This window comes from Acanthaster planci, linkage group LG02 (genome assembly GCF_054643075.1).
Source record: "Acanthaster planci isolate LZ-2023a linkage group LG02, COTS_SCS, whole genome shotgun sequence".
NCBI classification, from domain to species: domain Eukaryota; kingdom Metazoa; phylum Echinodermata; class Asteroidea; order Valvatida; family Acanthasteridae; genus Acanthaster; species Acanthaster planci.
This window is the reverse complement of record NC_141778.1, coordinates 27755414-27779323: the sequence shown is the minus strand read 5'-3', so window position 1 is coordinate 27779323 and position 23910 is coordinate 27755414. Positions and strand designations below refer to the sequence as shown.

The 23910-nt window shown below is 43.7% G+C and overlaps 1 protein-coding gene across 1 annotated transcript in view; it reads left to right on the top strand.

Moving 5' to 3' along the window:
- LOC147800096 (N(4)-(Beta-N-acetylglucosaminyl)-L-asparaginase-like) overlaps window positions 1-23910 on the top strand; it is a gene marked incomplete at its 5' end in the record, with an annotated part of 88190 nt that overhangs the window by 49024 nt on the left and 15256 nt on the right. Inside the window, one exon of the mRNA XM_087129687.1 lies at window positions 41-148. Coding sequence (XP_086985813.1) covers window positions 41-148 — 108 coding nt within the window. The remainder of the gene's footprint in view (window positions 1-40; window positions 149-23910) is intronic.

Genomic DNA, 23910 nt, shown 5'->3' with positions numbered 1-23910 from the left:
ATATAAACCACATACTATGTACATGTGTTTTTTTTTCCAGTCGTGTCGGTGATTCACCAATTGTTGGTGCAGGGTGCTATGTTGATAACAATATAGGTGGAGCAGTTGCTACTGGGGATGGTGATGTCATGATGAGATTCCTTCCAAGGTATTTACTGATGTGTGATTCCAGGCAAGCTGAAAAGTTCATGGATTTGACATGCCTGATAACAGCGTATAGGTAGCATGGTATTTGTTAGTTTGATTTTTGGTGGTTTATAAGATTCCCAAAATATTAATGAATTGGGGTAGTCATTGTGACCCTCCTACTGAAATAATTTTATCTATATAACCTGTGCTGTACTATTTTCAAGACATCAACAATTTCCTTTATTTTGTTCAATCTGTTCCACTTTTATGTGTGCAGTGTCGACAGAACCAGCCTGCACACTCTACCTGAGATTGTGTGGGTACTTGTATATGCTTAAAGGTACCATCCAACATTTGTAGCTGGCCATAGAGTAACTGGTGAAATTGTTGAAAAGTTGAAAAATATTTATTGGACTAAGCTCCCTGTAAAATAATTCTCTCAGGCAAGTTGTCATTTGAAGAAAGCAATGCAAAGGGTGATTTCCATCAATGTGTGTAAAGACACATTTTTGAAATTGATCTCAAACATGATGTCGTGCGTTGTTTACCTGTGCTTTTCCTTTGGGGATTCAATGGGTTGCAGACCTATCACTCAAAATGAGTCATACATTGCCACCCCATCTTGATAATCAGAATCTTAGAACAACAGAGAGTGCTCTAACTGTCTCAAGGGATGGAATTTGGCACTAATATCCTGGCTCCTTAATTTTACGAGTTCCTATGGTAGAATTACCTTTTATAGACAATATGTAATGTGAAACAGCGATATACTGAAACACTTGTTTTGTTTAATACAAAAAAAAAATATGCAGCCAGCATGCATAACTCCACACCTTAACTCCAAAACAATGCAGTTCACAACTATAAGGGAAACAGTAACTATGGACATATTTGACACCTAAACTTATCCAAGACTACAAGGGTGCATTTGCACGGTTACTCTTGTTATTCACAAGTAGGATGTGTATAATTGACACTTGGGTACAGGAGTATACTTGCCCTTTAGTGAGAGTATACTCTCGCTGACCTTCGGGTCGTATTTCAGCCAGATTCTTTATGCCAATACATGTACCTGTACTCCATACTCGAAATCAAACAATACATAGACAGAATTTTGACATATCTACATGTCACAAGGTAACAAAATGCACTTAATGCTGACTTAGCATGTTACACTGTTGATAAAAATTCATGAATTTGAATCTGAAAACTAATGCTTGATTCAATAAGTCAAAAATAAATATACAAACAATAGACTTTACAAAGTTACGTGTGCAGCATGTACTTCCACTTATCTAGGAAATGAACCAACATATTTAAACTCCATGTACAGTGGCCATCTTTATCACACATACCATACGCTCTGGCTGTATACTGAAAATTACACTTCAGAGTCTCAAGCTCTGGTAGCTTATCCAGTTTAGTGTGCTAAGATTCAAGAAACTGGTAATCCAACAAATTTAAAACTTGTCCTTGTCTTTTCAAATTACTACGATAATCATATCGCAAATTCATCATTCAAACTTGTTTTTGCGTGATTACACGATGCATTTGATGATTATTTGTTCAGAGTTACAGAAAAACTGCTGGTGTGAAAATACAACTTGACAAATTCAAGTCCTATCAACACATTTTATACCGATTACTTAACAAAACCGTGATTCGCCTTATTTACATAATCAATATTTACATACATGCACACAATACATACATGCCAAAGACTAGGAAAAATACCCTGGTCTTGTGCAGGCCAGACAGGAATCTAGTACACTGAGACTTGGTCTTGAGGTTTCTGTGCAATAAGGCAATAAATCAAGGGTAGATTTAAACCTTCCCAGTTGTCGCAGGTACATTAAGTAATATGTCAATGATTTTTGGAAGACTGCTTCAACAAATATCCAGTGTCAGCAAAAGCACTGGGAATTTGGAAAAGCGATGCATAAGGGGCCAGTCAAAATTTTCAATGTTTTTAAATTTCGACCTTTTTTTGAAATAGTGGGTGGGTGGGTCAAGGAAATAAATTGAAAATCGAAATTCACTTTTTATGTTAAAATCCCCTCAAAATATTTTTCTGATTTCTCAGAAATACATGTAGCCTGTGCACCTGCAAACATTCCAAAAATGCAATCTCTTTCAACTTCGTTCAATGTACAGACAGGTTGACTTTACATGTACACCGTCTCCATGTACATGCACGTATGTTGGAAACATCGTGAAAGGAGATTTTTTATTAGACTTGAAATCTAGGCGCTTGCAGCAATGATCAATAGGCCACACAAATGTGGCAGGGTACCAGGTGTATTAACCTACCGGTAAACAAAGAGAACGTTGAACACCAGTTGTTAATAACGGCACAACTTCATCACTTTGAATTCAAGACTAACCTGACAGCAGCAAACTGCATCCAAATCTGTTGGCTAGAGCTACATGTAGGTCTACGCCTCTGTTCTGCTATACAGTTATGTGCATATGCATGTGCGTGGAGCACGGAGACGCGTTCTAGCCGTAGCCGGGAGGTACATATCGGGGCAGATAAGAAACTGCATGCTGTTGCATGTGTGATCGATCGCGATCATTCAAACCAGAACGGTTGCTTCCATGGACAGACCGTGCGAATGCGAATGTCCCTTGTGATTCAGAAAGTCTGCTGTTCAATGACAGAGAGGACATTGTTAAGTTTCTCAAATGTAACAATAAAGCAAAACTTCACTCTGACTATGTGGGCTACAGAAAGGAGTATGCCTCTCTTATGAAGCATCTGAAGAGAAAACCCCTTTCTTACTTTGTAAGAAAATACATTTCTTTTCTTTATCTTCCTCATCAAAGGAGTCAAGATGAAAAAGGAAATAACAGAATATTAAACCGAATTTCAGTTGCACGGGTTGGTTTTAGCTGTGAGCACCAACACCTACGCTGTTTATTCTATATACAATTCAATAAGTCCTTCGGATACTCCATTATATTTGTTTTTTTTGGGGGGGGGATTTACGCGCAGATAAGTGACATTAAGTATTCGGGTAAATAACAAGCTAAACAGTTGCATGACTAAAGTAGGAAATCGACTGGTGGTTCTCACGACAATACTTGACGAAATTCACTAGATTCCTAATGATCGAGATGGCAGTAACTCTGATTCGATGCTTGGTCTGACATAGGCGCTTCTTGCTTTATCCGTTTTCCATCTACCGTGGTGTGCAACCAGCCACGTCGGAACAAGAGCATTGCTCGCTGTCGACGCACCTGCCGCTCAGAGGCTGTGGAGACCATATTTGGTTATGTCTGGTACAAAAGGCCTTATGGCTTCAAGCACAATCTCACTGGTTCTGGTATAACTTAATGGATGTGACGTAGGAATTAATCCTCTCTTACAAGTAGTTAACCTACGAATGAGTGGCAGCTCACAGCTTGGCGAGTCTCCAAGAGTGCTAATGTACTTCTCGGTGATAGCCACTGGGCATGTAAGCTTGTGTGTTCAAGCTATCGTAACAAAACTGCCTTGCCGAAATTGGTCGATTTTAGACTTTGACAAATAAATGCACATGTGACTAGAAAAGAATGTGCGATCTTTGGACCTAATGTTTGCAATATCGCTAAATCGGAGAAAACTAGCGTAACCAGCGAAAAGATATAAACAGGACTCTAAGATCTGCTCAATCGGCGGCAGGATGACTTTGGGCGCTAAGAATTCTTCTAAAACATCCGCCGTGATGGGCTCCTTCCTCCGCGTTGGTGAGGCATGCAGCCGGTTGTAGCCCTGCAAAGCTGTCTTGAATAGCAAGTCATCGGTAGGCGAAGGTAAGCCGGCCAATGAATGCGCCCATTTGGCGGCTGCTGTGAAAGTGTTCACAGCGGTCTTTGCTCCTGAAGATTGGTCCAGGTGCGCTAGGTATAGGCTCAAATGGTATTGGTCTGCTGGGAAGACTGGTACTCTGGTTCTAGCCGTTGCCCACTTTTCCTATCTGCTCCAGTCCGATGAGTACTTTGTAGTGGTAGATGATGCCTTAGCATATGACAGGAGAGCTGGGAGATGTCCTGTTGCTAGCTGTTGTAAGTATGAGTCGGTTAGGTCCAACGCACGGGAGTCCCAAATTGCTGAAAAAAGGGGCAAAGGAAAACAGCAAACAGAAAACTGTTCCTATTGCAAATCCTCCCAACGCCGCTAGAATAGTCTGCCGAGCTCGTTTCGAAAGGAACTGGGCCTTGTGATATGTGCAAACCTTGCTGACGTTCTTTGGTGGGAAATGGCTTCGCTACCCAACATGCGAAAAACATTGCAAACATTCGTTATAGACGAATGTATAGGACATTTCCCGGCATCAAATAGCCTTCGGGTATGGAAAAACCGTGTATTTTCTTTTTTCTCTTTTCCTGATGGCGTTCGGAAAATCTTCTGTGAGAGATACTGAAGTAGTGTGAGGGATGAACGCGTTGTTTTCGTGTGGCTAAACGAGAACTGTCGTGTTCCCAGATGGCGTCCGACACCGCGGTCCGATAACGTGGTTACTGGAACTCGGAGGCCATGAAAACCCCTACTTTGTGGAGGAAACTTGGTTGCATCCAAGGATGCCAGACAGGGGCGCACTCCCCTGCTCCATGCTGGTAAAAGATGGATGGGTGAAGGGTTGGGATTAAGGCGAGGTGTTGTTTGTTCAAACTGAGAAGAAATTCCACTTTCTTACTTTGTAAGGAAATACATTTCTTTTCTTTATCTTCCTCATTAAAGGAGTCAAGATGAAAAAAGGAAATAACAGAATATGAAACCGAATTTCAGTTGCATGGGTTGGTTTCAGCTGTGAGCACCAACACCTGAGAAACGTTAAAGGGAAAAGTGTCTATTTTGTTTGTTTGCATGTCTTCCGACACGCATTTCTGGAAAAGGGGGCAAAATGATTAGACATGAAGTTTGCAATAGCCCAAATCACTGCAACAGAAACATCTATTTGACATTCTAGGAGGTAGGGACAATTTGTATCTCAATGCCAATGTCGAAAATGGTGGATTCGTCGAAAATAGTGAAGTTCCTCCCAAAGAGGGCGGTTTTAAAAGAGGTACGTAAAAGCCTCCAATCGCAAACGCAATTGTTGAGATGAAAACCATCTGGACACAAAATTGGCCAAAAATGTGCGGCCGTCCACTTTGGAACTGCTAAGGTTCCCAATGCTTTATTCGACTTCAATTTTTTAATAAACTTCACAATGAGGGAACCCGGCAGACAGAAATAATTGTTCTCACCTGACCAGTCTTGACAAAGAGCATCAACTGCTGAAGTGTCCTGACACCAAAATCTGGTATTAAAAACGGAAAGTTTTCAGTTAAAAGGGGATGCAAAATGGTCAATAGTATGGGCACGACGCTGTGTAGATCGGGTTTAGTGCTACCACAATTTATGATAGTGAAAATGCTGGAGTTGTTACTAAAACACTTGATTCTTTCGTGGCTAAGTGAGTTAGGTGCCTGCGATACGATACGCAGTATGGCTGAGAGCTCGCGCTAGGTTGAACTCTTTGTTCTCTAGAGAGGTGTCCATGAACCATGGAAGCGCAAATTTGGTTTGCCTTGCACAAATTACTGGTGTCCATATACAACTGCGAAGTTTTATGTAGACGAAACTTAAAGGAAAAGCCATTCAAACGGTGAATATTCTTTTTCCAGAACTCCAGTTCATTGAGAACACCTGCCGTAAGAACGATAGAGTGGGACCACGAGAGGCGCGACTCGATAGCGCGATAACAGTGCCTTGTCATAAGCCTGGAAATAGGGCCAAGAGGGGGGGTCATAGAAATCAATTGCCCGGCTACAGAAGCCAAACCTTTAACTGGTACTTGATTCGGAGGCTGCCCAGATGTGCAACCTTCGATGGGGGACAACAAATTATCAATCTTCTTTTCTGGAAGAAAAAATGAGATAGAAGTTGAATCAACAATGAAACCGAGATAACTGATAGATTGGGAGGGATCCCAGGCTCACTTTTTGCCGTTCTTGACAAATCCGCTGCTAGCGATGTACTTTTCATGATGTCTCTATTAAATTCTGCCTGTTGTCGGGAATTAGAAATAATAAGGCCATCATCGATGTATACAAATGAGAGAATTCCATGGGCATGCCAGTGATAAACTAAAGGCCAAACCATCTTGGTAAAGATATGACACATGCCACTTAAGCCAAAGGGCAAAACCGTAAAAGTGTAATATCTGGGTTTATCGTTAATGTCCTGCCAAGAAAACCCTAAATATTTGATATGTGGAGGGTATATGTCAATGTGGTGGTAACCGGCTTCAAAATCAAAGGACAAAATTGATTCTTATCCAGGACTTGGGCAGTGCTGTCGAGATCTTTGTATTTGAATTCTATTTTGGCGACAAATTTGTTTGTGTGATGAAGATCCCAAACCAAACGTAATTTCTTTCCCTCTGCAAACGTCAAAGGGTTGCAGCAATGTGGCTTAGATTCAACCTCAATGACACAACCTTTATGTAGCAACTCCTGAATAGCTGACTTAATGAAAACTGGATTATCTAAACTGGATCTATAGCCCAAACTTATCGTTTCGGTAACTAGCTGGTTTGCTTTCAGGTCATTAATCCAAAATGATAAACAAGGTTTTAATCTGCCTTTGACTCCTTCAGGAACTGTGGTGACCAGGGTTGGTCTTGCCTCCCAATCTGCCTTATGATAAGGTATTTTCAGGCAGACTCGAGTCATTGGATTGCTGGTTGATCGGGTTAAAAAACGTTCTTGATCCTGGTGAGGGTGGTAGATTGTGCTCGGGCAAACAGCGGCCGACAACGCCGAGCTCGATTGTGACGGCATTGTCCAAATTAATAAAGTTCTGCCTGCCCGAAATATTTGCCTGTTCACCATGGGCTTGAGCATTTGAAGACAGTGTGGTACCTGGAGAATGACTGGTTGATGGTCTATTGGGCACTTGGGTTCTTGGGGGCAATGCCGGTTTGCTGCTGGGCCTGCAGAGAGGGACAATTAGGTCGGACGTTGCCACTAATGCTACACTGATAGCAGATCCTGTTGTTGAAGCCGTAAGCTGTAAGCCCGGTTGGGGTGGGAACGTAGCGGCGAAAACTATACCGGCCAAAATTACTGGTAGAAAACGGAGATGCGTGGGACTTGGACTTGTTTTTAAACTTCTTGGCACTCTCTGCTTTTTTGGCTGCTGCTGACTTCTCGGCCTTGTGTAGCCGCTTTTCATCGTCTGAATCATCTGGGAGGTTGTCTGTCACATACTCTCACTGTTGCCCACCCGAGAGGTTGATCTGTCCGCCAATTTGATCAGCTTTTGGCGCTGCTGTAGAGTGTCTAGGGCCTGCTTCAGGTGCTCAAACCAAGAAGAAACCAGAATTGCAAATGCAGCACTTATATAGGATGAATAGCACAAAGAACGCTATGCATTACGTAACGGCTCAATGAGCACGAATGTCATGTGATGCTGAAAAGACATTCCACATGCTCTGACTTTCATGAAATGCACTGAAAAATCATGCAACTACTGTGGCGATCAGCCTCGCAGCCAAACATGCAATTACCTGCACCAACATGGCTTCCCCACCCCCACCTTCAGCAATCTTCTTCCGAACAGTTACCACACATACATGTATCTTGAAACCACCTCAGATTATGCCAGTTTGTCTGCACCAATTGCCCATCTCGGTCACCTCCAATAACCCTCTCCTCTGCGACTCCTGCCCAGAGTTTTTTCAAGTACCTCCCGTGACAGACAAAACCCCATTTACCACTTAGCTCCATGATCCAGAAAACAGCCAAATCAGAGTCACATCTGTGGGTTCCCGGACTGTAATTTGGCAGTTGCTACATCATACCAACTAATGAAGCATAAGAAATCTGCAGGGCACCTGTGCAAAAGGGGAAGACCAACAGCTTCACCACGCCGTCACTGAAGAACTTGTATCTTTCACCTGCACATTTATTGTAATTCTGCCATGTTGTCGCACTGTGTTGCATTATAGATTTTTGCATGTATTTATTTTATATCAAATGCATGTACAGTACAATGTACCAGGAGAAAAATCAATTATTTTAAATTGAAATTGGGGGTTGGTGAGTCAAGAAAATGTTTAAAAAAGTTGAAATTTTAAAAACTTGAAAATTTTGAGCGAAGCTTCGTCGACTCTTTGTGCTGTGTTGCAGCTGCTGGTGTGTGATGTTGTGCTGCTGGACCATCGCCAGGTTTGGGACCACCACAGCAGCCCCTAAAGACTGACAGGTTCTGTGCCGTCGTCCTCATTTATCTACGCGTAAATTATAGTTACTCTCATAGGAATTGAATCCACTCACTTTCACGAGAACAATCCGATACGTGTTTATCTCTTTTTTTCGACACATTGAAAGTTATAGACTTGGCAAACTAGTATACACGTGGGTTGATTTTTTTCCCCAGAAAAAGGTTCAGTTGTACACACATTTAAGGTAGGCAACGATTCAGCCAAAGATTCAGGTCCAAGTACTCCTACATTGACCGTGTTATTCTATGAAGCTGAATAGCCTGTTGCCACTGCGCGTGAACATGAGCGCACACACACATACAATTGTATGCCATGCAAATTACTTTCATCTCTAGCTTCCACATCTCATATTCCTTCATTTTGGAACAAATCTCACAATTATTTTGACCAGCTAAGAGTAAGATTTTAGGTTTACGCATCTTGCAGATTAACCACTTCCTGCTGGGAAGCCTGGTTTCAGGCACCATGTGTGTATATGTGTGGCCGGGGTCTCCGAAATTGGACAAAGGGAACTGGACCGTTCTCGGAACAAAAGACCAGGCTGCTGGGCATTACCGACATTTTTTCACTCTTAATAGTGGAGATAATCCAGCCTTGTTTTGAAAGAGTATACCACCGTTTGGGACACTTACTGCGAGTGGATTACCATCTGGGACATATGCGCTCCACCACCGCAGCGATGAGCCACACAGCACCACTGCATGCTAATCTGGCCCCTATTTAAAAGAGGTCAGCAGCACACTGTGCCAGGTTCATGAACAAAAGAAAGTTACATAACACCGCACAATCTGGGCTCTTTTTACAAGACTGCAGGCCTGGCTGAAATATTCAAGTGTCAATAGATTTTGTCTGTCAGACTAGAGTGGCCACTAGAGAGTAATTCATATGGGTGTAAATGTCCATTTATTGAAATGTAAATTTTTGAAGAAATTTGGAAACTGAAAATCTTGAAAAAATCCTGATTATGTGCACTGCATTTTTCAAGCCACCTGGCAGAAAGTGGTTATTGTATAATATTGTGAATTTTCTACACATCATCAAATCTTGTTTTAATGCATTTGGGCTGCAACGATGCCAGTATATGTGCATCTTCATGCAGACCTGTTGTGCCTTTCTCCCTGTTACGTCATCAACCCAACACAAATACAACATTTGATCTTATATATTGCTGAAATTGGCCCAGTTGGTTATGGACAGAATTTGTCTCATATCTCTCATGCTGATTTTATGAAGATAAATTTGTTGTCTATTTGTTTCTGGTTAGACAGCAAGTCAGAAGACTAAAAATGTTGATTTACACAAAAACTAGAAATTATAAAAAACATTAAAATACCCATTATTCGAAAAATAAAATATCATGTCTCCTGCCTGCAACCTACGCAGATTACCAATACATATGTATTATTTCCTAGTCCATTACTTCCATTCGCTAAATTCTTGATCACCAGCAGTGTTCCCCTCACTCGCTCGACTCCCGCGAAGGCAGCCATCATCTTCTTCCTCTTTTTCTTAGCACCATTTCTATCGGATGTGTTTATGTCCGGCTCCAAAATTTTCAAGAGTTTTTCCTTCCCTTCTTGTGGTTTAATTGTCATTTTTTTGTCTGTCCATTGTCGTTCTTGTGAACAGCAAGACAGTTCCTGTTTCCCCTTTATTTATTTTGATTTTTGCCATTCCTTTTAGTCTTGCTCAAGGTGGCAGGCTTTAGTTTTTGTTAACCTTAACCTTTTGTTACCGCCTAGGTGGTGCTGTTTGTTTCTTGTATATATTTCTTGATTCAGAATAAAATTGTATTCATTTGTCTATTTATTCTGCTTATTTTTTTTCTGTATATACCTTGATTAGTTGTGGCATTTTGTACATTTTAATTCTCAAAACAAAAAACCCAAAAAAACAATATCTTGAGAGCTGTTGTCTCGTTAGTCAGGGTTTCTTTGTTCATATTTCAACTGGTTTTTCGCTGCAAATTTCAGCTTTTTTATTTGGCTGTGTTTCTCTCTCTTTCTGTGTTTCACATTAAACTCTAGAGAGGGAAATTTTTAGAGTTGTGCTTCTAACCCCCCTCCGAGTACAGTAATTTGCCAATTCACGGGCCCAGGATCACGTGGTTGGACATTTGTGCAGCGGTTTCGGTCCTTGCTAACCTGGGAAATAGGACAGTGCATAGTTTTACTGTTTCCTTCCTTTCGGTTGATTCGGGGTACAACCGTGCAATACCCGCATTGTGAGTTTGCTCTTCGAGTTACTTCACGACTTGCAGCAGTCTCTTGGCCTGTCCCCACCCTTGGGGTGATACATCCGGTCGATCAGCTCCACACCCATGGGCCTTCTTCGAGCTTGGAGCATTTTTGGTCTGTGTACGCATCCCTACTGGCCTTCTGGGGCATGGCAGAGTCTGCCCACGGGAGGGCTATTGGGTGACTCATAGTCGTAACGGTTTTTCAGCTGGCGCGGCTCGGCTCACCGTCCGGTCCGGTAGCGCCGATTGGGCAATCTTAGCATCTGAAACGTTCCCTGTGGGCCGTCGTCCAGCACCCAGCAATGTACCGGCCCATCTATGCCCCTCTACTGGCCGTCTGGGGCGTAAGCGAGTCCGTCAAACAGGTGGCACAGGCAACTTGCTTTGACTTGCAGGGTTCCACGAATGCTTGTGGCATTGGTTGGTTGTCCCTGCCATTGTACTGCTTGCCTACGGGCTTACTCCTCGTCTCTGCCCGCTCAGTCCATCCGCCCGGCCTTTTGTCGGGGGCAAGCCCTCTCCACATTACTCATCATGTAATGTCACGTGTAGCAGTTGGTATACCCCGTACGTTGACTGTTTCTTGTGTGCATACACCAACTGCGGCTGAGCAGGGTTAATTTTCTTGCCTTTGGAAATTTTCCTCTCATCTACCCTGGGTTTTATATTTCAAAAGATTCAGGTTATAATCCCCCATTAAGTAGCACAGTTTCCTCTCTATAGCTATAATATTCAAACAAAAGTCAAAACACTGCTGGAAATTATTAATTAGGAAGTTCCATGGAGCCCTGTAGACACATCCTATTATCAGATTACGAGAAGAGTGATGCTCAATTTCAATGAATATACACTCATAGTCGTCACTAAGAGCATTAGGTCCTCCTGAACTCAAAAATTCAGAGAGTTAACAAACATAGCCGCTCACCCTCAAACTTTCTTTGAACGTGAGGTATGGACCAAAGTGTGATCGGGCATTGTAATGTACGGAGGGGGAGATCCTCTGAACCACGTTTCAGTGAATCCATAGATGGAAAACGGGAACTCCAAAGTGGACTAGTAGTCTTGAATATCATGGAAGTCTCTACCGAGTCTCCTGGAATTCATATAGAAAATGAAAAAGCAGCCTGCTTGAGGAAGATGTAAGTCATTAAAAGTGTCACTTTCTAAACATGAACCATTGTCAAAGATATTATCACAGTCATCAGCAGTAAAATGAGAAAACATGCTGTGTGGCAAAACAAATACACAGTAACTAAAACAAAAATCAATTAACAAATGAAAATTATAATACAGCAGAAAAAAAAAAAAGATACAGTAACAAAGGTGGATTTTGACGTGTGACCTGAGCTTGAATAAGTAGTAGGTAAAGTAAGCCAAACTGGCAAATAAAGGAAAACGCAAACAAGCAACAAAACTTTACATGAGAAATATGCAGCCGAAAAGAACCTGGATAACACAATTACAATCTAATATAAACCTTGTAGAGGATAACAAAACATTATTCACAATCGGCAATGAACAGTTAAGTGGGCAGGTACTCATGGGTAGTAAAATATGTAAATGAATAAATCAACCAAACTAGAAACATGGATAAAATATAAATTTGTTGACAAGAAAAGCCAAAATAACAGAAAAGATGTCAAATAATAATAATCATAATAATAAGGCCTTACAGAGCAACGTGAGACAAATTTAAACCAATCAACACTGGACAACAGAATAGTGTACAAAAATACCAGTGGAAGCAAAATATAGATAAATAAGATAAATTATAAGGTAAATAATAGCAAATGAAAAAAAAGTTCGCTGTGTAGAAGCCAAGGTTACTACTGATGACTGCAACAAGTTGAGAACTGGATGGAGGTGGTGAGTGTGAGGAAGCCTTGAAACGGCATCAAATCAGTGGGTTAAGGTTAACGATAGAAGTGGGCCAATGAACCATTAGCCTCCCTCCACTTGCCGGCCACAAAGCAGTATTTCTTGCCATCTTTGTAGGCAGCTGCAACTTGTGTAGACCATTTCCTCTTTTCTTGGAGATCGATCTTGGTTAGGTTGTCAGTGCAATAATACAGGTCGTTGCTAAGTGCTGGGCATTGTTGCTGCAGAATCTTGATTTTTATCTTGGCAGCAATTGAGTTTTATCAAGAGGTGCTGTGGCTTGCCTTCCAGCTTTGGGCCATCACGGTGAGCATGTTCCCGTATCACTCCTGCCATGTTGAAGCTGTTCGGAATGGTTAGCCATAGACTTTTCAGCTGTAGCTAAGCGAATAGCCACTCCATCGAAAAGCTTCATCTTGGCTTCAAGGCATTGATGCACTTGCTTTGGAATTCAATGGACTTGTTGATATTCTCTTCCAGCTTTTTGATTCAGTTACCTAAGTCCACCTGAATCTCGTTAAGTGCTTGTTGAACGAAGTGTTCAAACTGATCCATCCTTGTATCAGAAACATATGCTCCTTCGGTAGGGTTTGAAGACATCAGTGACTGAGTCGAAGACGACTCATCGTCGCAAGTAGATTTTGCCATTTTTGTGGCATTGTCAAGACCCAATTGTATATGAGGCAGCAGTAGATAATCACCAGTAGATGACGAAGACAAAAATGAAAGTTTGGTGGGCATGGACTTATTACAGCTGGAGTTTGGCCATCAAATTTGTAGAGCTTAGACATAAGACGTCTTACTCATCAGCCGCCATGTTCCTCTGATTCAATACCTTGCTCTCCATTGAGTTTTGTGCATTTGTGCCAAAATAGAATAAGCATTGTAATATTTTTGACCAAACTAAGCATGTCTGAGGAAAATGACGTATACAGGTGTTCAGCAATAACAAGATGCATTGGCGCATTGAAAATGCATCAATATGCATAAGGTCATTTGTGCCTATGTGCAGTATTAAAACTGATGGATCAGCCATCTTCCTTCCGGACAGCATAGTAAATATGTCCCCTAAGCCAGCACCACTCTTGCCTTCCCACTGGACCTCAATGTTATCGTTGAACCCCAGATGGCCATCAAAAGAGGGAGTCGCCCAGAACTAAAACTCAACTTGAATGAATGATGCGAGTGAACATTGGTAAATAAAGTATCGGGCAAAGACATGTTATTTAGGACACTGACTGGGATTTGAAGACCGTGCAGCTGCAGATATGGTCATCACGAACATGCACAAAATTGAGGACTTGCTGTAGCATCCCATTGAACTGATAATGAGTGAGGGGCTCCCCACCTAAATGGCAAAACAAAGTTGTGGAACCGACAGGCGCATCCCTAAGAATCTGTTTAAAGTAGCCACCGTGCAAATACTGCTATCAAGTGAAGATGAAACACTGAAAACCTGAGGGGGGCCACACTGATTGTTTTTGGCTTGTCTAAGACTAATGTGTACACTTGCTGGCAGACCGTCAACGTACTTCATTGCTACACCCGAAGCACAGAGCACTGATTCTGAGATATAGTGCCGAGAATCGGCTGCAAATTCCCCTAAGTGTAAGAAACAAGAAGTACCAACGAAAAGGCGATCGAATACACACTGCATTCAAAAGAAGATGCACACACAGCTGGCAATGATCAGATCATAGTAGTGAGCAAGGTCACCGACACAGGCTCCCTGCCATCAAAGGAAGGGCAATTCCACTGAAACCCTTCCAGCAACTTGGATACGAACAGTTCCCCCATTGGGATCATCAAAACTGTGCAGCTGATGGTAGTAGCCAGTGGCGGCTACATACGTGTTACTCGTGGATGCAGCGTAATTGCGAACAGAAAGCCATGCAATAAAATGACAGATGTCATCAGCGTCAGCTGGGCGACCTGTGTTCAACATCTGCAGGTGGCAGAAATGACAAAACAGATTCCAAGTGCTGGAGTGTACTCTGTGGGTGCTAAAGCCGTCTGCAGCAGGCAGTTGACAAGGTGTCTACCACTTGAGAAGGACAGCCGGTAACGGTGTCATATGTGCCTCAGCGTGAGGGGCCACTTCTCAGAAGATGAACCCATCTGCTATCTAAGTATGCACCAAAACCGACACTGGCAGCTGCATCCAAATATAAATGAAGGGTTGATGAGTTCTCCTATTTGATCTCAGTAAAAACAAAATCCCATGAAGTCAGAAACTCAAGCTACAGGAGCAAATCGAGCCGTGCATTTAAGGAAAGCGGCTGCTTCAGGCCGCAAGACAGTGCAATCAGGCACAACAGATGTGCTCGCCCAGGTGCAACTGCTCGGCACAAAAATTGTAACGATACCACCAAGGACTGAATGGTTCATAGACTGATCTTGCGGTGTGCTAATGCTGCATGAATTTGCTTGCAGGTCACTGTAAGTTTAGCCAGCGGAACATGCACTTGTGCTCTAACGCTGGCAATTTCTAGACCCGAACATGTAAGAATCTGTGTTGACCCTTCTTTTTTTCAGCCACAAGTGGAACACTGACTTCAGCACAACAAAGGAAGATCAACACCTATCTGGGATAGCTGCTCTAAGGCTAAATGCTCACTAACACTGTTGCACTCACCCCAACTTCCAGATTCAAAAGGGGTAGCCACGGACGGGTTGGAGCCCGGGGAAACTAGTGCTGACACTGTTGGAAGAGGTGAAGGGGCTATCCGTGCTGCACTTTTTAGAAGCTACAGCCAACACTGGTGACTGGGAGTAAACCACCTTAAACTGTGTGGGATCCGAAACAGTGGTCTCCCCTGATGCTATCAGTGAGGGCCCAGAGGGACCTGCTGCCAAAGGGATGGAAGGCCGCTCAAACAAGATTATCGAACAATTTATTGCTGGAACACGTCACCCAGATCTACAGAAGGAACTATTGGCTTATGATGACACCTTGACCAATGATCGGTGCTTGGATGTAGCTCGTACACATGAAGCATCATGTCACACATGGAACAGCTCAACCATGTTCATCATGGTGCTTTAGTAGTTAACGCAGAACATCGTCGTTGCACATGCAGGAAATGTGGCAGGCAACACCCCTTCAAACCTCGTGAATTTTGTCCTGCCTACAACATTACATGTAGGGAAACGACTTCAATGCGTAATTATATGTACATGTATACACTGCACTGCACTTAAAGTTGTTATTGTAAAGGCTTTTAGGATCAAAGGGACAGGGCTGGGCTAAATATAGTACACTGTAACCGTGGAGAGAAAGTTTGGTGTCCCCAGCTCATGAGCGACCAATAGCAAATTAGCGCGTTGCTCGTGAAGCATTGTTGTGCTTAAAAATAGGAGCCTGGATGTTCAGGTTGTGTGCCTTAAGCTGCATGGATACAGGATTGAATATTAAGACAAAGAATGGCAATGGCAGAAGAGTGAGTTAGAGGGCTGCACCAGCTACTGGCCGAATGATTGGGGGTGATAATCACATGAAATCCAACATACTTGACTGGAATCCTAGTGGCCTCAGTGGCAGTTCACTGAAACAAGCAACCAACCGACCCACCGACCGATCGTTGATTTTTAGCTGTAACTGTGTGTATGGCCTATGTCTCTACTGTGGTTGTTGTTCTTATTCTTTTACTGGAAGGAGACCCTTGCCCGATTCATTCGAATCAAACATCGCATTTTACTACACTTCCTGTGTTAACTGTGGAAAATGTAACCATTGGAGAAATGTTTCGATCACAACAGCAATCTGGTTGACAACGCAAGCATAGTCCCAGAGATAATCGCTGTCACTCACAGTGGCAGTCAAAGTTTCAACAACACAGTGCTCAACCACCTCAATGCAACATGCACTTACTTACTGAAGGTGCATCCTTTGACAATCGGGACACTGATATTCCATTTGAGCAACTTAACCTTGATATATTGTTTTCAAGGGGAGATGTTAATTAATTTTGGATTTTTTGCCTGCCTGATGTGTATTATACCACTTTATGTTCAGTTTCTCACGATACCTGCTGCTACTTCTGATTCAAACCAGCCAGCTGACACCAGCGAGCTCAGTGGTCTGGTCTTTAAGATGTCTGCACTAGTAAGCAGGAAGTCGTGGGTTCAAGTCTGACTGGAGTACGCCTGTGTTTTTTTTCACAATCCTTCGGGGGTAAACACTGAGTATACAGTGTTATATAATACATGTCAAGCATGGCAGAAAATCCCAAATTAATCTCCCCAGGGCAAATCCATCCTTGAAAACAGTTGCTTGAGGTACCCGCTGCTACAGCTGACTCAAACCAGCCAGCTGACACTGGCAAGCTTGGTGGTTGAGTGGTTAAGATGTCCGCACTAGTAAGCAGGAGGTCATGGGTTTGAGTTCCACCCGAGTACGCTTGTGTTTTTTTCACAAGCCTTCGGGGGCAAACACTGAGTATACAGTGTTATAATACACATCGGGCAGGGCAAAAAACTCCCAAATTAATTACTATTGATAATGTCATAACCAACATTTGTCCTGACGCACGTGATCGCAATCAGGCCTACGCATATGTCACACTGCGACAAGACAAAGAATGCTGTATCATCAATTTGTATGCAAAGGTTGACATATACCCATGTAACTTGACTCCTGATGGATTTCCTGCGAAAGGACACCTTGCTAACTCTAATGCTGTTCTCAAAGTATACAATGGCACAGAAATAAAGCAGTATGGCATAGTGACTCTACCATGCAAACTTGCCAAGTCAGAATGGCATGATACTGTTTTTCATGTTTGCAAGACCGATGGTCCGGTTATCATTGGTGTGCACAAAGCTCTCCAGTTGAATATTGGTGCATTGAACTGTTCCGTTGAGTCACATGCACAAGGTAATAAAGACAGTGCCCCACAGCACCCACCGATCCATTCAGTCCAGGATCTCATTTTGGTGTACCTAGGACAGTTTGATACACTTGGCAATTTTCCAGTGCGTATCACATTGTACTTTGAGATGATACACAACCTCTTGTACTTGCTCCATGTAAGTGCTCTATCCATATTCGCAATGAGCTTAAGGCAGAACTGGACAGTATGGAAGCGCAGGGGATAATCCGCAGTGTACCTGAGCCTACTCATTGGGTCAGTAGCATTGCCATTTCGCGTAAAGCTAATGGTCAGTTACAAGTCTGTTTAGACCCTTCTTCTTCTTTTGTATGCTGCCAGAGTGTCTCATTCTCAGATATTCAGCTCAGTGGTGTGAAGCAATACCTGTGTATTGTCGTCCAGGGTAGTTATGCCAGGTACACCATTGGGTTGCCGATATAAAGGGCAGGACTCGATGATGTGATTGGCTGTCTGTTCGGGGTGTCCACAGTCACGTGCAGCGGAGTCCCTTAGCCCCCATCCTTTCATGATAGCCGTGAAGTGGCCGATGCCAGTTCTGAGACGGTTAAGTATTGTCTATTGCCTACGCGGCAGGTCCTCACCTGGTAGTTCATCTAGCACCCTTAACGAACCTATGAAGCCTGGAGCGGTCTGCTGCCTGCCACTCTGCTGACCAACAGTGTTTAAGCCATACTGTTTTTGAGACGTCCTCCGATGAAGCGTTTAGCAGCTGACGGGCGTGCTCTGCAAAGGGACGTCGAGACTTCAGGTGTGCACTTTTTGGAGAGTCCATGACAGTCTTATGGAGGAGGTGGTCCTTGTTGTTTATGGCCTTGGGAGACAGAGCCAGGATGGCTGCTTCGCGACGTAGGGTTGGTGAAGCAATGCCGGCTAGGATTGGTAAGATGGTTGACCGGCATTGCACACAGGCAGCCAGAGACTTTGAGTAAGGCAGTATTGAGTGTCTTGTCCAGCTTCTTGGTATGAGGGCTCCTGCATCAGACTGGAGAGCAATACTCAGCGGTGGAAAAGACAATGCCTGGGTAGCATCTTGGTTGAGGTGCCCTAGGTGACGCTGGCCAAGCGACAAATCAGGGCAACTCGGGCCGATATTTTGGCTGACATGTTTTCCAGGTGTTGGCAGAATGTCAGGGTGCGATCAAGCTTAACCCCGAGGTATGTCGGAGCTGTCAGGAACTGTAGACTGTGGTTATCAACCATGATGTTGAGCCCGTGGTTTGCTTCTCTGTTGTCGAGGTGGAATGCAGAGGACCGGGTCTTACTCACGGAGAGCTTCAGGTGCCAGTTCTTCAGGTAGGTTGATAGAGTGGTTATGTCGGCCGTGAGCCCCGTTTCGATCGTTCCCCAGCTCTTGTCAGACAGCAGGATAGCGAGATCGTCTGCGTATTCGTTCTTCTTAGACAGCGTGTCTGGGAGGTCGTTGGTGTAGATGTTGAACGTCATCAGGGCTAATACGGAACCTTGAGGGATGCCATTCTTCAGTCGTCTAGTCCTGCTGTGTTGGCTGTCGCTGGTGTGGAGGGTGAAGCTGCGATTGGTCAGCATTGGTCAGCATTTCCATGATGAAACCTGGGTTGGTCTGGGATCATCGGTGTCGGTGCCGTACGCCGTTGTGAGGTTGAGGAAGACAGCGCCCACCTTCTCACCTGTCTGGAAGGAGTCCTCGATGTCTTGAGTGAGGAGGGTAACCTGGTCTACTGTTGATTTCCCCTGATGGAAGCCGGCTTGCTCCTTTGGCAGTTGGGGGTCTGTCACTTGGTCAAGGCGTGTGTGGAGGAGGTGTTCCATGATCTTGTATGGAAATGCAGAGGAGGGCGATAAAGTGGTATCCCTTTGGGTCATCCAGCAGCTTGTTTGGCTTCGGAAGAGCGACGATTTTAGCTTGTTGCCATATCTTCGGGAGCTTGGACGTACAGAGGCAAAGGGAACAGAAAGAACAAAGCCACTCTGTGGCTTTGCTACCCTGGTGCAAGATGAACTCAGGGTGGATGTTGTGAGGCCCGGCTGCTTTATTGGGCTTCAGGTGTTCGATGGCCATCTTCGTCTCGTCATAGGTGAAGTCTCCCGAGAGGTGGAAGTCAGTGCTGGGGGGCCCTACACAGGTCATTTACTTCGCGAGTGATTTATCGGTATCATGGAATCTGCTTTTGATGATCAGCTGAGCTGCAATGGCATTTGCAGTAATAGGGCACGGTCTTAATTTCGATGCCTGGAAGGTGAGCTTGTTGATGGTCTGCCATGCCCGATGGCTGGAGTGAGTGAAGTCGATTGTCTCGACAATCTCCGTCCATCTCTCTCTGTGTTAAGATTTCAGCCTTGTCATAAGGTCTGTGGCGGTTTTGGCTTTCTCAGCATTGGTTTTAGCTTCATCGTGGGCGCAAAAAAGGAGGTCTTCACATTCTTCTTTGGACCCTAAAGACCACAATAAGGTACTTAAATATTGTCATCACAAGTCTCCGACAGTGGAAGAGATCATACAAACTGAACGCTAAGCAGTTACTGGTCCATACATTTAGATGAGACCAGTTCACTGTTGACGACATTCAACAGTTCCTTTGACTGCTGTTGCTACAAATGTATGCCGTTTGACCTAGCAGTAAGCCAGGATGTCTTCCAGCATCGAATGGACCAGATACTTAAACAGTGCAAGGGTGTGTTCAGCATCACTAATGACATCATTGTCTTTGGAGACTCAAAACATTCTCATGACAAGAACCTTCATCAACTCATGACTGTCACAGCTGCCAACAGTCTCAAATTCGAGATACCAAGTGCTCAATCAATGAAAAGTGGATAAAATTCTTTGGCATTGACTATGATGTGCAGGGTGTTCACCCAGATCCAGCTAAAGTTCATGCCATTAAGGCCATGCCACCTCCTACTGACAAGACACAGCTTTATGAGTTTCTCGGAATGGTAACATATCTCAGTCCATTTATCCAGCATTTTGCAAGTCACACAGGAGATATGTGTGAGCCGCTTCATAATGACTCTATGTATGGACTCCAGGCCACCAAGAGTGCTTTGAGAAAGTTCACAATTTGATATGCAACTCTCTTACATTGTGGTACTTTGTCCTTAACAAGCCCATGACAATTCAGGTTGATGCATCGTCCCGTGGTTTAGGTGGAATCCTGTTGCAGGAGGGTGAGCCAGGTACATTTGCCTCCAAGGCACTTGGTGAAGCTGAAACAAGATACGCGAATATTGAGCGAGAAATGTTAGCAAAAGTTTTGGTAGCACTGTGAGCGCTACCATACATGTGTCTATGGTAAACATTTTAGTGTTGAGTCTGGTCATAAACCTCCCCAGATGATCCATCAAAAGCCACTCACATCTGCACCACCTTGTCTCCAGCGAATGCTCATGTGCCTTCAGCCCTATAATTTTACTCTCCAATATTCCCCTGACAAGAAGGTTCCAATTGCTGACAGTTTGTCCCGCTCTCCGACTACTGACGGTACACACATGTAAACTGGACATTCAGGTAAACCTTGTGCATTTCACTGCCGACCACCTTGCAGATGTCAAACATGAAATTTAACGTGACCCACTCCTTGACGATCTCAAGCAACTCATCATACCCAGTTGGCCAGATTGGAAGAGTTATCTCCTACCTGCTTTCAGACCCTATTGGTCATTTCGCGATGAGCTCGCGAAAGCCCATGACATCCTAATGAAGGGATGGCATGTCATCACATCTGCAACCGTGCATACCTATATGCTAAAGCCACCAAAGTGCAACTTAAGCAAAGCGTTGGCCAAAGACTTATATTGGTTCAGCTTGAATCATGACATAGAGTGTATCATCAGTTAGTGTTCAATTTGTTAGGAGCATCAGTGGTCACAGGGTAAAGAGACATTACTTCTGCATGAGCTACCAATTCGACTGTGGCAGATACTTGGAACTGATCTGTTCCACTTTGACGGATATGAATAACTCATGGTGATTGACTCTTAGTTTCTTTAGTTCACGGAATGCCTGTGAATTGCACAAGCGTGTTGTTCTCGATGTGATTCAGCAAATCCTTTCTGTGCAAGGAGTGCCCGGAAAAGATTGTCAGTGACAGCGGTCCACATTTTGCATCTACAGCTTACAAAGCATTTGCTGAGGAATGGGGATTTCAACATGAGATACTGTCGCCTCATTTTCCTTAGTCAAATGGCTTTGTTGAAAGAATGATTCAGACTGTCAAGTGCACAGTAGCCAAGGCCAAGACCAGTGGACAAAACATCAGCAAGGCTGTCTTATGCCTTTGAATCACCCCAGTTGACAGTAAAAAACTGCCAAGCCCTGCAGAACTGCTTTGTTGTCGGAAGTTTCTCACCAATCTGGCTAATGTGATCACAAACACACTGGATCACAAGAACCAGGTCTACCAGCGCCTTCAAGAACGACAAACGCAACAGAGAGCATATCACCACAGATTTGCCCAGGATCTGAAGTCATTTAACACTGGTCAGCTTGTCTGTGTCCAGGATCCAAACACTGGGTTATGAATACCTGCCCAGATTAAACAACAGTGTTTGCAACCACGTTCGTATGTTGTCATTACACTCAATGGGCATGAACTCCGCCACAATCTTTGTCATATTCGTGATTTTGACCCTGCAAAAAAGCATATCATCTTTGCTCTTGACCCCCCTCACTCTGATGATAAAGAGGCATGTGACATGCACAAGACACCCCTGTGACAGGATCGGGTCAACATATCTGACCATCAAACAAACTGAATCTTTAAACTGTGGACAGATACATACGTGAACCTTTCCATCCTCAAATGTCATTTTGTTAACCCCTTAACACCGGGATTCTTTTGACCTCAACTGCTGGGCTGCGGTATGCCCAATATGCAAAGCTCTGTCCAGCAGCAGGCCCCATTGAAACCGTAGCTGCATGGTGAGTAAAATGTATGTGTGGTATGCACTAATCCTCACACAAAGCTATGGCTGTCAACGGTTCCCGGTGCGAAGGGTTAATATATATTTCTGCATTTCTCCTGTTTTCATTTTTTTCATATTTGATTTAAAAGAGTGTCCAGAATAGTGTTTTGCAGATGACTACACTGGACATGTAACGAGATTTCAAACATTTCTTTTTTGTTACATAAATGCAGAAGTCATGCATCACACTTTATTCTTTTTGTTTTGTTTTGTTTTTAGGTGTTACTAAACCATATAAGGCTAAACTGAACGTCTATGATTTTATTTTCTTCCGGATTGTGAAGATGTCACAAAGTGTGTTCATTTCTTTTGTTATTAATCGGCTGTTATCAAAGTTTTTTAAGACACACACATCTCTATAGGTTTAAAACAAGCTTTGAAAGTTCCATTCTTGTTTCTGCTCTATTACACCTTCATAGCATTTTCTACCTACAGCCTCATTCCTTTTTTTCATTTTAAAAGGGGGAATGTGATATATATTAGACAACAGAGGGCGCACTGCATAACACCGCCAGCATAACACCCAAGCAGAAATAAAAGTATGGTCAAAGCTATGTCCTGTCATCCATGTCAACCCACCAACTATTATAGTGGGGATGCAGCCCCAAGTCTCTAAAGATGATTGGAGAGAGGCACAATTTAAGGATGAACAGATGGCCTGGCTTATTCAAGCTAAGGAAGAGTCAGGGACACGACTGGATCAGGAGATTGTTTCTCCAAAATTAACAGCTGCAAAGAATTACTGGCTGCAATGGGACCAACTCCCAGTGAGGAAGGCCTTAAGTTCCATTGGTTAGGCCTGAGTGCGGATGTCAGATCCTTCGTGAAACATTGCGACTCATGTGCAATGAGGAAGTCACCGAGTGAAAAGCCAAGGGCGCCTCTGCAACAACACTTAGTTGGGGCTCCTGTTGAGCGAGTGGCTATGGGTATATAGTTGGACCCTTCCCTGGATTCGATACATTCTTGTAATTTGGGATTATTTTAGCACATGGTTGGAGGCATACACCATTTCTGACGAGAAAGCAGAGACTGGAATACAGAAAAGCAGAGACCAAGAGATTGGAATACAACGAGAGTTCTAAGCTGAAGAGAATGTGGAGACACTTTCGTAAACGAGATGAGGTTTGACAAACATATGGCGAGCCATAGAGCTGAGGGGCAGGTTCAGTTCTACTGCCTGAAGTGTGAGCAGGGCTACATACGAAAGGATAACCTAAGGGTGTACTACAAAAACCACCATCCATCATCCCTGGACGGCTTGCCAAAGATCTACCCTGAAACTGAAGAGGAACACAGACGTGGGAAGACTAATAGAGGGACTAAGCAGGCTGATAAGGAGTGACAGCAGGACCACCCTGAGAAGCGCCGAGCACCGGAAACAACACAGGACCCAGGGAAGTCAAAGTCAAAACAACAGAAAGTGGTAAAAGAGTCTGAAACAGGGAATGGGAGACATCAACAGAGGCTGCCCGGGAGTGGTCGGAACCTTCAGCTCCTGAAAGGTTGGAGGCACAGGATGTGACAGAGTGTTCTCTTTCCCCAGGCTTGATGTCTAGTTGATCAGTGCCTG